The sequence below is a fragment of the Antennarius striatus genome, chromosome 9, assembly GCF_040054535.1.
Source record: "Antennarius striatus isolate MH-2024 chromosome 9, ASM4005453v1, whole genome shotgun sequence".
Taxonomy (NCBI): domain Eukaryota; kingdom Metazoa; phylum Chordata; class Actinopteri; order Lophiiformes; family Antennariidae; genus Antennarius; species Antennarius striatus.
Genome location: NC_090784.1, coordinates 23,732,767 through 23,745,886, shown reverse-complemented (window position 1 = coordinate 23,745,886; position 13,120 = coordinate 23,732,767). Strand labels below are relative to the sequence as shown.

At 51.3% G+C, this 13,120-nt stretch overlaps 1 protein-coding gene across 5 annotated transcripts in view; it reads left to right on the top strand.

Annotated features, from left to right (window-relative positions):
* sema6cb (semaphorin 6Cb) overlaps positions 1 to 13,120 on the top strand; it is a 93,807-nt gene that overhangs the window by 66,322 nt on the left and 14,365 nt on the right. For all 5 annotated transcript variants that reach the window (XM_068323058.1, XM_068323057.1, XM_068323059.1 and 2 more), the window contains 9 exons: positions 2,894 to 2,984; positions 3,383 to 3,505; positions 3,587 to 3,675; positions 3,768 to 3,985; positions 4,065 to 4,196; positions 4,294 to 4,449; positions 5,235 to 5,411; positions 5,510 to 5,647; positions 9,472 to 9,549. In XM_068323058.1, coding sequence (XP_068179159.1) covers positions 2,894 to 2,984; positions 3,383 to 3,505; positions 3,587 to 3,675; positions 3,768 to 3,985; positions 4,065 to 4,196; positions 4,294 to 4,449; positions 5,235 to 5,411; positions 5,510 to 5,647; positions 9,472 to 9,549 — 1,202 coding nt within the window. The remainder of the gene's footprint in view (positions 1 to 2,893; positions 2,985 to 3,382; positions 3,506 to 3,586; positions 3,676 to 3,767; positions 3,986 to 4,064; positions 4,197 to 4,293; positions 4,450 to 5,234; positions 5,412 to 5,509; positions 5,648 to 9,471; positions 9,550 to 13,120) is intronic.

Below are 13,120 nucleotides of genomic sequence, written 5' to 3'. Positions count from 1 at the left end.
ATCATTTTCAACTTACATCATGTCTCCTGGAACATAAATTATTAAAATATTAAAAAACAGGATTGTTGGATAGCAGTTGAGAGGAAGCGATTTTATCCACAATTAAAACAATTAACACCAACAGAATAAAAGAAAAACAACATGGAGCTCAGAGAGACTTGAACACAATGATATCAAACACACACACACACACACACACACACACACACACACACACACACACACACACACATGCTAACAATAGAAGCGACAGTTAGCACCACCCGGCTCAGGACGTCTGTAGTGGAATCAAACCCACACACTATGAATGAAGGTCGCACTAGATGAGTGTAGTCTTCATCATCCCCGCCCCATTGTGTCGTCAGGAGGCTGGCGCCGTGGCGACGGGAGCATCCTGAACGACACGTGTCGTCATGACGACAACAAAACAACCAAACGAGCCGCTTCGCGTGATTTCATTCAGCAGCACGCCGTTTGGTGTTTGTGTTCCACGTGTTCCGCTGACCTCAAACGCAGCATGTTGACGGAATAATAGAGGGGGGGGGGGGCAGAGGAGCGATAGGGGATCAGGGGGGGTCGATCTGTTGACAGAACACGAGATCTGCTGATGACAGTAACAACAGCAGTTTCTTCCCTACGTCTGAGCAACAAAGCTGAGCGGGAGATGAAACGGGGGGTAAGTAGGACGAAACAGGGTGGGTGGGGGGTGGGTGGGGGGTGGGTGGGGGGTGGGTGGGGGTGAGTCGTGGAAACATTCAATATTACACTTTAATTTAATTTATCGAAGGACGACGAGAAAAGTTTCTCCACTGCTGCGTGAAGCCGCCGTGACTTTGTGTCGGAGCCCCAGAGGTGACATCACGGGTTCCCATGATTCATAGCGAGCCATTAGAGGGGCGACATCACCACTGTAAATCTAACAGCTGAGGGTGGGGGGGCACTATCACCAGGGCTACAGATAGCTTCTCTGCAGGATTCAGTGGAGTTTATGCTAATGAGGCAGGGCGGGGTTACGTGCGAGGCTTGGGGGTGTGGCCTGTGGTATGAAGTCCAACAGGAAGTAGAACATCTGGTAGTCCTCAACGGGAAACCCCCCCTGGATCCGTGAAAAAAACCCACTTCTAATAAAAAATAGGACTAATTACCGATTAAGACGATGCTGTTTCTGTTTCCATAGTTACAAGCCCCGCCCAGGCAGCTCAGGTAGTCCACCGTCCGACCCCGGCCGCCTCTGGAGTTGACGATGTTTCAACAGAAGTATTTCACTCTGGATGATCCGACTTGATCCCAATCTTTACTTTTTTTATTTGGCGTTTGGGAGTTTTTCCTGCGCTGCGAGTCGTTTCTGGAGGTTGAGCTCGGTCGCGTTATTTATTTATCTCCTCGTTTTTTTCGGTCGTGGTTCTTTCTTTTGCTCTCCTCTGTGTGGCGGCTGCTTCTTGTGAAGGTAGAAAATGGAAAATGCATTAAAAAAAACACACAAAAAACGCGATGCCTGCATTTTTTATTTTTATTTTCTTTTAATATTTGCGAGCTTTTATCCAGCGGAATGAAACCAAAGCCAAACCCTGATGCTGCGCAGGAGCTGGATCCAATTAGAGCTGCACCTCTGGAACACAACCCAACACAGACAGACAAAAGTCAGAGCCTGAACCCCCCCTGGCTGATATGTGGGGCAGATTGTTGGGCTGGATTGCATCAGCTTCAGTCCTAAAAAGGCCTTTTCAGAATCAGACGTTTGGTTTGTTCAGATCTCTGGGATGTTGGTGGGATTCCATCTCTGGTCTAGTTCCACTTTGGGATGATTCCTCAATATCGTTCAATCCTCGATGGAAATAAAACCAATCCTATAATGATCCAGAGGAATCCTCGATTCTGATTGGCTCGTAAACTGGCTTCCATTGACGTCTCCGGGCTGGGCGGAGCTCATGGAATTTATCGCCACGACGACGGATAGAGAATCAGTGGAAGACGGAGAAGTGGCGTCGTCTTACGATAGGACGTTTGCGTATGCCAGCAAACACGGTGTCACTCTGAGCAAAGCATCATGGGATTGGAAACGCTAATAAATGTCTGGAGGTACAGAGAAAGTCCCTAACGAGTAATTAATACAAAACGCTGACAGGAAGTGAGAGGACACGCCTCCTCACGGGTCTGACTGGATGACTCCAGAAATAATCAGTTCAGTACCTCTTCGTGACCACCGGGTGGCGACAGTGAGCCATAGCCTACAGCGCCCCCTGAAGCCACCGTCACAATAAAACAGGATTAATTTACAGGTTTAACGTTTGTGTTAGCAATGCTATTGTTGGTATTAGCCCTGCTATTGTTGGTATTAGCCCTGCTATCGTTTGTGTTAGCCCTGCTATCGTTGGTGTTAACCCTGCTATCGTTGGTGTTAGCCATGCTATCCTTTGTGTTAGCCCTGCTATCGTTTGTGTTAGCCCTGCTATCGTTTGTGTTAGCCCTGCTATCGTTGGTGTTAGCCCTGCTATCCTTTGTGTTAGCCATGCAGCGCAGCGTAAACCCAGTACTGAACTGTGTGTGTGTGTGTGTGTGTGTGTGTGTGTGTGTGTGTGTGTGTGTGTGTGTGTGTGTGTGTGTCGTTGGGTTTCCTCATTGTCCTCCCTGGAGTTTACAGTCTTGTTAACAGGACCTGGAGAACAGCCTCAGATACCTGTGGGGGGGTAAACTGCCCCCCCTCCCATAAAGGAATTCTTTACGACTCGAGCGACGGTGTTTTAACGACGTCGATGTCGTTGATTTGTTTTCACGGCGGGGGGGGGGGGGGGGGGGCAGCGACGGCTTTCTGTGTCGGCGGCGTTCCGGTCGCCTCGTATTTCCTGTTTCCTGTTTCCTGTTTCCTCATCCCGGGTGTCTCCTTCCTCCTCAGATGTCCACCCTGGAGCAGGAGGGGGAGGAGGTGGTGGGACAGGCCCGCTGCCCCTTCGAGTCCCGCCAGTCCAACGTCGGCCTGTTTGCAGGTGAGTCAATTTCCAGATGGAGCAGTTCCACCAGGAAACCACCGGGGGCGCTAGAGCCGAGAGAAAATCAATTAATAATCGTTAAAAATTAAAAATAACCTCCATCACCTCTGAGTTCAGTGCCACCTCCACTTCCTGCTTTGTTTGTTTGTTTGTTTGTTTGTTTTTCCTTTGAACCGTCGCCACACTGGTTCTGACTCTACTGCCCTCTAGTGGTGGGTCAGAGCCAAACACGTATTCACACATGTAAACAGAATAAATGAGACGTGTAAACATCCAGAGAGTCTGTTAAAGGTAAACTGAGTGTACCCTCGTCACCACGGCGATGTAGGATCGTCCTGGCATTGGGACCGGAGGCGGTTGCCCCTGGTGACGCGTCTCACTCTCTGTTCCCTCAGGGGGTGACTTCTACTCGGCCACCATGACGGACTTCCTGGCGAGCGACGCCGTGATCTACCGGAGCCTGGGGGAGAGCCGGCCGGTGCTGCGGACTGTCAAGTACGACTCCAAGTGGCTGCGAGGTGAGTTTGATTGGCCGCCAGGTTGATCCAATCAGCTCGCGGCGCCGTCACCGCCAACCCTCCACTTCCTGTCGCCCACAGAACCCCACTTCCTGCACGCCATCGAGTACGGGAACTACGTGTACTTCTTCTTCAGCGAGATCGCGGTGGAGTACACCACGCTGGGCAAGGTGAGGGGGCGGAGCCAGACCGCTGGCGTTTATTGTCCCGATCCAGGTCAAGGTCATGAGTCACGTTTTGCTCCACCCCCTGCCCCCCTCAGGTGGTTTTCTCCAGAGTGGCGCGAGTCTGCAAGAACGACAACGGCGGCTCGCCGCGGGTGCTGGAACGCTATTGGACGTCGTTCCTGAAGGCGCGGCTCAACTGCTCCGTCCCCGGCGACTCCTTCTTCTACTTCGACGTCCTGCAGTCGCTCACCAACGTGCTGCAGGTCAACCGGCGGCCCGCCGTGCTGGGGGTGTTCACCACGCAGGCCAACAGGTGGGAAGGCGGCGGTTGATTTAAACGTGTTAACCAGCTAGCGGCTAGCGCGCTCACGTTAGCCTCCTCCGTCTGACAGCATCACCGGCTCGGCGGTCTGCGCGTTCTACATGGACGACATCGAGAAGGCGTTCGGCGGGAAGTTCAAGGAGCAGCGGAACAGCGAGTCGGCGTGGACGCCGGTGCCCGAGGAGCAGGTGCCCAAGCCGAGGTAACGGCGCAGACGATGTCACCAGACGCCTGTGTCCTCACAGCATTCTCACATCTGTTTCTTCCTCTTTTTCCTCCTCCTCGCCGCCGGCGCTCAGGCCGGGGTGTTGCGCTGGCGAGGGGTCGGCCGCCGCCTACAAGTCGTCCACCGGTTTCCCCGACGACACGCTGACCTTCATCAAGTCGTTCCCCCTGATGGACGAGTCCGTCCCCTCGGTCAACGACAGGCCCTACTTCACCCGCACCACCAGCAGGTAGGGGGCGCAATGGGACCCAGCCCGGTGTGGGGGGGTTCTATTAGTGTAAATTAACCCTTTAAAGCCAAACGTGTCTTATTTGATTCACTCGGCTTTTCAAGATTTTGAAGCTTAAATAATATAATAAGTTTAAATAATAATAAATTTTACATTTAAAATTACATTTAAAAAATTGAATTAAAAAATTGTGTTTTCTAAAAATCTGATGAATAAAATCAGACAGCATTTTCTATTCTGGAATTACCCATAATTGTACAAATTAAAGCTCATAAAAACAAATGATCACATTTTTTGTAAAATTTGTCTATTAGATCTTATTTTCCAAAAATTAGATTTTTCTGGTAATTATTTCCTGGTTCAGGTTTTTAAACGATTGATTGTCGAAGTTCATTTTAATAGAATTGATTTCTTCACGTTGATCAGATCAGAACCGGTCCAGTGTGAAGATAGAAATTAAAAAAATTATTAATTAAACAGAAAAATAAAAATATTAAATTAAATACAGTATAATATTATAATTTATTTTATATTATACTATATTAATTTTAATTGAATTTTAATTATAATTTATTTCATAATATAAATAAAGATTAAAATAAGATTGTATAAAATAGAATGATGAAAAATAGCAGAATTTAATAAATAGAATAACAGAGACTAAAACGTCTTAATCTTATTGGTTCTCCCGTCAGATGCTAAGCAGCACTTAGCCGCCGTTAGCTTCCATGTCGGAGGTCCGTTTGATGTTTTTAACGTTTGGCGGTTTTCGTTTGGTCCTGCAGGTTCAAGCTGACCCAGATCGCGGTGGACACCTCCGCCGGCCCCCACAAGAACCACACGGTGCTGTTCCTGGGCTCGGACAACGGACACGTCCTGAAGGTCCTGGCCAGCACCGAGGGAACCAACGCGTCGTCCGGCGCCCAGCTGCTGGAGGACGTGGACGTCTACAACCCCCACAAGTCAGTCCTGTCCCCGCCAAGGCCCAGACAATCAGACCAGACAGGAAACGACTCGTAACAGGTTTGTTTACTTGTTTGTTTGTTTGTTTGTTTTTCAGGTGTAACGTCCGGGGGGAGGACAGGCGGGTGTTGGGTCTGGAGCTGGATCGGGACCACCACGCCTTGTTCGTGGCGTTCTCCAGCTGCGTCGTCCGGGTGCCGCTGAGCCGCTGCTCCGACTACAGCACCTGCAAAAAGTGAGTCGCCTCCAGGCCCCGCCCAGGGTCCTCTGGTTAACCCCGCCTCTGTCTGACTCCGCCCTCTAAAGGAAGGGTAGCAGCTGAGGTGTTCATCCAGGAAATCAGTGGATCGGTTCCGTTCTGGTTCAGGTAGGTATCGTTCAGAGCAGGAGAACCCATGTGGTTCGGTTCCAAAAGTCGAGGTCGGACGTCTAGTTCTGAGAACGTTCAGGTTGGATCGTAACCAACCAGGAAGAACAGCCCCGCCCTCGTCTAATCAATAACGATCTCACTTCCTGTTTCATCATCTGGATAAAACATTTGTTAGAGGAAATGTTCCTGGAACCAGACCATGATCGGTCACTTCCTGTCCGGGTGTCCTGCAAACAGACAGAAGAAATGTGGACTATCGTTAAAAATGTGAAATGTCACGTCGAATGAATGAGTTGGTGTCGATTTAGCTTCAGTGAATGAAGACCAAATACGTAACGTAAAGGAAACAGATCTTTGGGACACGTTTCTCTCAGAAAATGAAGACTAACAGACGGAGATGTAAGAGCTGGGACTGGACCCGGCGTCGCCGTCTGGATGAGACGGGACCTCTGTGATTGCAGGTCTTCCTCCTGAGAAAGAGGAAGAAATGACACGGCCGCTGTCAGGCAGCGCTGCAGCTACCAATTTAAGAAATGTGTCCTCTGGTAATGCTGTCAGAGTCTTCTGGCTCCTAACAGCAGATGTTACGCTATTATCTAGCGGCTTCGCGCCGGCGGATGGGCCCACTTTCCCCAAAAAGCCTTCGGGAGCTATTTGTGGTGTTAGGAGGTAAATAGGAGGACTGGTGCGACCGTCACGGAAGGAGACGAAGAGGAAGAAGAAGAAACGGTGTTTTAAAGGCGGGATGGAGCCCATCCTGGGCCTGATGGGATGTTTCCAGTCTGGTGGGGTTCCAGAAGCCAGAGATCTGTCCGATCCCTGACCTGTTTCTCGTTTCAGACGTCATTTTACTCGTCTGAGATTTTGACGTTGCCCTGGAGCTTCCTTCCCAGCCTTGGGGTCTATTTTTGGGGGGGTTGTGAGGAATGCTAGCCGTTAGCATCCGTACCCAGGGGATGAATTCCTCCTTGGCTCCTCCGGGGGAACCCATCACACGCTAGCCCTCGTTGCTAACGGCCTGTGGGAGCTCTCCACGGTGTTCGCTCCTAAATGGGCCCCAGCTGGCGGGCGGCGAGCCAACGGCGACCTCCGACATGTTCGCCTTTGAAGAACGAGGAGCAAGAAGCAGGAACGACGGGATGTGTAGAACCGGCGATGTCCCATGATCCTTTTAGAGACTGGAGCTACACGGCACGACTCGTACTGGGATTACTGGCCCCATAAGCCCCATCAGCACCGACCAGGAGGTCAGGTTCCAGCTGCCACATCCTCTTTTACCACACCAATGAACCCCCCCCTTCCAGATGAGACTCAACCTGCCCCCCCCCCCCCTTTTCTGCCTCCATTTTCTCCCGGCGTCGCTCTCACTCTTGGCTGCCTCCTCTCCCCGACTCCCCCCAATGTTCCGTTTCAGAACACGTTGTGTTCCCAGCAGCAGGAGGAGACGCTGGAGACGGCGTTTCAACAAAAACGACATGAAAAAGAGGCTGCAGAGGTCCCGGCCCCTTAACACCTGTAAATCCATGGATTTCAACTTGGGTGGGGAATAGAGTGACTTCTGTAGGAGGAGAAACAGATTGTTACTGTGAACCCAGACGGATCAGTCAGGCGTTACAGCTTCAGGACGGCGAAACAGGAAGTCGGACAACGCAGCCGATCTTTTGGCGTTTGGTTGGAGCAGGAACCAGTTTGTACTGGAGTGTAACTGGGATGGTTTTTCTCCACCTGACCTCTCTGATTGTAGGATTGGCTCGGTTACCGTCTACAGGAAGTCTTCGTAGACCTCCGACATCTCAGAGGACTCTGCGGTTTTGACATTTGTGGGAACGAGCGATAATGTCAGCGGCGTGAGAAGCGTTTGTTTTCACACGAAACATGTTGATGTTGTTCCCATTTAGGACAGGAACACAGCGTTAGCACTCCAAGTCCGAGTCAAAACAGGAAGTCGGTCCGTTTGCGTCATTATTTCCCCTTTAGCTGCTTTGTGTTTGGTTCACATCAGCTGAGACGATGCTCCGAAATTGGCTAAATGATAGCTGGAAGGTATTAGCCTGCGATTATGGGTAACTCCAATCATCTCGGCAGCTAATGGATGCAAACGTACACGACTGTCTTTTAATCGGAAGATGAGGAAGAGGTTGGAAGCTATTTCTGGGCTTGTCTAACCTGACGACGGCCATGCAGGGACGCCAGACCCCTTCTGGTGTCAGGTGGAGGAGCGTGGGACACAGCAAGAGTCTTTCTTTTGTCTTTCGTTAGTTTGTTGTTAGAGTCTTATGTTAGTCTGTCTTTAGAGTCTTTCGTTAGTTCTTTTATTTTATTTAGAGTCTTTCTTCAGAGTCTTTCTTCAGATCCCCTGTAGGGGAATGTCGTGATGAAGCAGAGGAAGATCCCTGTCTTACGTACTCGTCTGGCGTGTTGGTTGGGTTTCTGACGGTTCCGGTACCCTAACCCATCCCCCATCAGTCCTGATGCGGGACAATGAAGCTCCTGCCGTTATTGGGATTTTGTCTTGACAATTATGAATCTGGCGGAAAGTAAACGTTCCTCCGGCAGGATCCTCATCAGTCGTCACCAAAACACGGGCGCAGAGACACCCGGCGTGATATTTTATGAGCCGCGACGCCACCTTTTGAGTTGAGTAAACACCTTTTTGAATAAACACACTTCATGAATTTCACTAAATGAGAATGCGCCGCGGGGCGTTGGGGTTGTTATGGAGAAAAACAACTGCATCAATTTTAGAAGCGCCTGAAGCGACCGGGAGTCTCCACACCCACTAATCATGATGGCGTCGGTCAGAGGGAAGGAGGTTCCTGTCCTGCCCTGGAGTCCGTTTGGGGTGGAGGCGTCAAGACGGGTCAACGACGTGGTTTAGGGTAGTCCTCAACCTACAAACAGGACTGGTTCTGAGAGGTTGTTTGTAAGTAGAATTGTTTTTAAGTTGTTACACCCCTTTATGTTTGATTATGTTAAATCTGAATCTAGGGGGTGTTCATGTTACGCTGCTCGGCAGGGGTTGTGGCAGGAAGGGGAACTGCAGTGGTCGGGCGCGGCGGCGCCTGGTTTTCTGTGTTGTTCTGAACGTTTGTGCGCTGGAGGTGAATTTAAAAGTTTGTGTGTCTTCTGAATGTTTTCTTCTTCTTGCCATAAAAGCGACAGGAAGTGTTTCTGCATTTTCTGTCCGGCTGTGAAGACGCTACAGGAAGCAGTCTGTTGATTTCCCGCCCTGACGCGACGCCGCCGTAGTGTTTACAGACTGCGGGTGAACACCTGGGCGACGGGTTTACCTGAGTGGAACGATCCACAGTGGGTCACAGGAGTCCTCATTAAAGGCCTGACGCGGCGCGTCTGTTCAGCGCCGCTAACGCTGACTCAGCGGAACGGGCCGAGAGCGACTCCAGAGCGGCGGAGGGGGAACATCCGGCACTTGATGCTCGTGGTGTCGGCGCTTCTGGGCGAGAACCTGGAAGCCAATCGCGTTTACGGGCGTTCAGGAGCAGCGGGTTCAAAACCAAACATGAGGTGGAGCTCAGGGGGGTGGAGCTTAAACCAGACTCAATCTCTGGGAAGGACTTCCTGTCGTCCCGACGCCGCTGGACGATCCAGAAGGTTTTAGGTTCCTGTTGGTCTAAACTGTTGGTCACATGACCCGTGTGTCCAATCACCACCCGTCTGTCTGTCTGCAGGAGCTGTCTGTCCTCACGGGACCCCTACTGCATCTGGCTGAAGTCAGGCGTGTGCGCTACCGTGTCCCCGGGCTTCAAGTGAGTCACACACACACACACACACACACACACACACACACACACACACACACACACAAATGGGAACCGTTCCCATCACAGATGAGCTCCAGATGCAGCGGCGCTCACGCCGTGGCGACGCTGGTGGGACGCGAACCCGCGTCAAATGCGGGAGGAGAACATACGTGTGATCTGAGGTGACGCCCCCCCCCATAAAACCGCCTCCCCAGAAATAAACGGGGGACACTGACGTCCAGGGATTCATTATTACGTCTTTATTCAGCCCATTAATGTCGCACCAGTTGTAATTTATTGCTGACTGGCCCTTTAAGGACTCCCATCACGAGTCACCGGGGGGGGTCTAATTCCTAATCAGGATCTTCAGCTGCCCCCCCTCACCCCCCCGGAGCTGGCCTTAAACCGACGGACGCGGCGATATTAAGATAATATTAATGGACTTTATGCGTTGCCGAGCAACCGCCTCAGCAACAATCACCCTGTCACTCCGAGGGGGGGGGGCGTTCATCACCGGGGCGACACCATCCGGGCGATCGATATCTCATTTAGAGTTGGAGGAAGAGGCGACGTCAGCAGTGTTTCAACTCACCCTGTTTGAGATGCAGGGCGACGCCCACGGCGGCGACGCCTACCGCCGTTAGCGCTGGGATAACGCCGCCTCGTCGCGGTCGGCGTTGCGAGCGCAGAGGCGGCGAGAAAATGAAGGACCGTCAATCAAAAATATGGACGACATGATTTACTCGTCTCTGCCTGTGAAGTAGGCGGAGGTCGTTTGAAGGTCATCGAACGGCGGCGGCGCCCGGCGCGTGTGTGGGCGTCGCCAGTCCGCCGCAGCTTCAAGCTTATATTAAGATTTTCTCGAGTAAACAAGAAGAACAGATCCAAACTGACCCGCCCTGACGCCGCGCCGTCCCGTCGCTAATTAGCGCCGTGTGACTTCGCCGTTATTGGCGCCGCCTCCCTCCCACCACCAGAGGGCGTCGTTTGTGAGGTCATTCGCTCAGAACGCGCGATACGGCGCACAACGTGTCGGCGTCGGCAGATAAAGAGACGTTATCGCCGACGGCGACGCGGTTGAGCCGCGTAAGTCACCTTCAGCCGGCAGGAACAGGAAGTCCCTACTTCCTCTTCCTCTTCCTGGATCCTTCGTGTTTCCTCTCCGCTGCAAAATGAAAGTGGTTTTTGTTCGCCGTTGTTTTAATCACACACTGGTGAAACGTAGATGAATGGATGGGAGGATGGGCTGATGGGAGGAGGAGGGGGCGGGGTTAAGGGTCTATCCTCCTGACAGTCGAGGACTTTTTGTGCGTCGGTTTGTTTGAGGCTCGATCTTAAATCTTCGCTCCGGCTGTTTCTTCTCTTACCTCTGTGTTTGCTGGTCAGAAACTGTGTGTGTGGAGTTCACACACACACACACACACACACACACACACACACACACACACCACTGCACATTCAATAGATTATCTTGACAGTCTTGTGCAGACCAGGGATTATTGTGTATCGCTGCTCGGCCCCCCAGACATTTGCTCCATTCCCCGGGGCTGTTGGGAGTTTTTTTGTGTTCATTGCGCGTCGACTGGTCGTCGTGTGTTTGATGATGTCATTCTGGTACGCCAATCATCCATCATTAGGTTTCTGATTAGCTGTTTGTGCTAATCTTTATCGAGCCTTTTAATTTTGAGGGAGTTGACTCCCGGGGGTCTGTCGACTCGCCCGTTGCCATTACCGGAGTTACGTCCTCCGGATTTACGAAGACGCAGCAGAAAACATCCTTCATTCAAACCTGACAGAAAAGAAAAAAGTTCCCAAACCTATTTTTGTTATCTGACTCCATCCAGCGGCTCCGGCGCCGTCGCGGGAAGCCTTTATTCCGGCGCTCCACACCGCCTCCCCTCGCGTATATACACGTCAGGTTCGGCTATCAGCGGATCTTTAAATCGTAGTTTACTGATTCTTTGATACTTTATAAAAACGTTTCCCCATCCGGGCGGGGGGGGGAAGAGTTAAATCTGATTATCTGCTTCCTGTTGAGACGGAATATTTGTAGAAGCCATGTTGTTAGCTCAATGCTACCAGACGTTACAGGATCATCAGAAAGATACGGCGCTTTACAGGATGGGAAGGTAATGAGATCCTTCAAAAGTAGAAAGTTCCTCTGAGAAGTTAAAGCCTGAACAACGATCGTGGCGAGGATCCGTCGTCGGACGTTCTGACGTTGACGGGATATTCCGACCGAAAGATCGTCCGGAGTATCCCGTCCAGATCGGACTACCAGAGGCACGAGGGAGGAATAAACGAGGAGACGTGGAAGCTGAAGCGCGAGAGGCGAAAGAAGGGGAAGTAAACAAAGCGGATTTTTCTCCGTCTTGATTCCGAAGCCACAACATCTGTTTTCCATTAAGGGTTTTCTATTAAAGGGGAGAAACCATCTGCCGGAACCCCGGCTCTCCGAAACGACGCCAGACTTTCGCACTAAGCGATGTCTTTATCCGTATATCATCGGTCGGAGCGCCGAACGGCGAGAGCGGTTAGGAGGGTTGTAAAGTTCTCCTCCTCCCAGGAGATCTTCCTCTCCTTCATCGCTCAGCGTCGTCTTCCTCATCCAGAGGTTGCGTGAATTTTAACGACGGATTTGTGGCTAATGGTGAGGATTCTCTGCCGTCTTCCACTTCCTGGATTCTCACACGTTTCATACATTATGCAGTCGACCGTATCGCCGTTCCCGAGGCCAAAAAAACAAAATGTTCAAGTGGAAAGATTCCGGAACGGGACGCGCAGAGCAGTCAGTAAGAGGAAGTGCAGCTTGTTTTGTCAAAATGAAAGCCGTCAGTCGACCTGATGGGGGAGTTCTTCCCGCCCGGAGCGTTTCAGGAGACGTGAACCTTCCCCAGCAGTTTACTGGGATGTGGTTGGTTTAAAAAAAGTTTAAGTGCTTTCCTGAGAGCTGAGCTCTGGGTTTTTATCGACTGTTGAGAAACAGACATGATAGAAGCGGCAGCAGCCTGTCAGGCTGACTGGTTTGTTAGTCAGCTTCTGTTTTCCCAGGAGGCTTTGTGCCTGGTGGCAGTCAGTCGCTGCCGCACAGGAAACCAGGCTATATGCAGATGACGTCGTCATTCTGTTGTCGTACGGTGATAATTAGCGTCGGAGCGCGGCGATCGCACGTGAAGGAAGCGTACATGCTAACCTCGTACATGCTAACGCCGCACGCCGATAGCATGAGGCGATCAGCGGGTAAACGGCGACTGGACAGATCTCAGCGCTGCAGGAAATATGATGATTCAGCAGCTGGTTCTGATTGGTTAAGCATCAAACTAGCATCAAGCTAATGCTAGACGTGTCCTTTGAGGCCTCGTGCGACCCCAAACCATTAAACGATTTGCGAGCGTCGGATCCAGATGTGGGACGCGAACCCGGCGGAGACAAGTGTTGAGATCCGACACCCAACAAACCCCCCCCTCTCCCGGGGGGGTCTGGAAAGCCGAGCAGAACTAAACGACGTCTCGCCTGACAGTCGCACTCCGATGTTTATTCATGTGCGTGAACACCAGAAAAGGTCGATCACGGCGGA